General features: G+C 44.1%; 1 protein-coding gene across 1 annotated transcript in view; it reads left to right on the top strand.

The window, feature by feature from the left end:
• Positions 1-51: 51 nt before the first annotated feature.
• The window catches only part of LOC105141010 (miraculin-like), a 5,554-nt gene continuing 4,615 nt past the window's right edge, over positions 52-990 (top strand). Inside the window, exon 1 of the mRNA XM_011048074.1 lies at positions 52-646. Coding sequence (XP_011046376.1) covers positions 94-646 — 553 coding nt within the window. The 5' untranslated portion in view covers positions 52-93. The remainder of the gene's footprint in view (positions 647-990) is intronic.

Genomic DNA, 990 nt, shown 5'->3' with positions numbered 1-990 from the left:
CGTGCTGTCTTGTAGAAATGTTGCATATAAATAGACAACGAAGTGCAAACATATTACACATATATTGTATGTTTCTGTGTTACTCAGGCAGCCATGTTGAGGTTGATTAGAAGTTTGAGCTTCATTTGTCTAATGATGGCCATATCTAGTATGGCTCAGGGCCCTCCTGTGCTCGATACAGATGGTAACCCTCTGACAAGAGGTGTAGAATACTATGTCGATCCTGCTATAACTGATGTAGCTGGTGGCTTAACTCTAGTGGCTCGCAATGGATCTTGTCCATCTTATGTTGGTCAGGTGCCTATTGGACCTGGTTCTGTACAAGGCCTTCCAGTCATCTTCACCCCATCAAATCCAGGAGATACAATAATCACTGAAACTACAGATTTCACTGTTGCATTTTCAGCTTCCTCGACGTGTGTTCAAAACACTACATGGGGCATAGGCGAGGAAGATCCAGAGACGAGAAGAAGATTTCTTGTGATCGGTGGTGAACCAACCGTCTTTGATATTAGCAGTGATCAAGCAGTAGGTCCGTATACAATTGGATGGTGCCCTCCATGCCTCAATCCTCCACCTTGTGGTAGGCCACGGTGTGGACTTGCAGGTATTCTAGAGCAGAATGGGACGAGGTTTTTGACCTTAGATGGCCCTGCATTTCCTTTCAGATTTAATCTTAGATGTGTGAGGAGATCCAAACATTCAAACACACATAAATTTACGTGGTTCGGCAACTTGCCTACTCCACGGAGCTACTGGTTTGTATTAATCAAGCTCAAAAGCAATACAAACAACAAAACAAGGAGGAGGAGAAAACTTCTCAACTCAACTCAACTCTCACCCTTAGCACGCTCTCTGTGTTTCTCTCTATCTCGTGCTCTATCTCAGCTATCAGTGCACCTTCTATTTATAGCTGAGGAGGGAGATGATTGTTCAACAATGGTGGGCAAGTTAGGCACCCACCATTTGACTATGACTTCAACCATGGCT

This window comes from Populus euphratica, unplaced genomic scaffold, assembly GCF_000495115.2.
Source record: "Populus euphratica unplaced genomic scaffold, PopEup_1.0 scaffold318.1, whole genome shotgun sequence".
In the NCBI taxonomy this organism is placed as follows: Eukaryota; Viridiplantae; Streptophyta; class Magnoliopsida; order Malpighiales; family Salicaceae; genus Populus; species Populus euphratica.
Note: the sequence above shows the minus strand (reverse complement) of the source record. Positions and strands in the feature narration are given on the sequence as shown.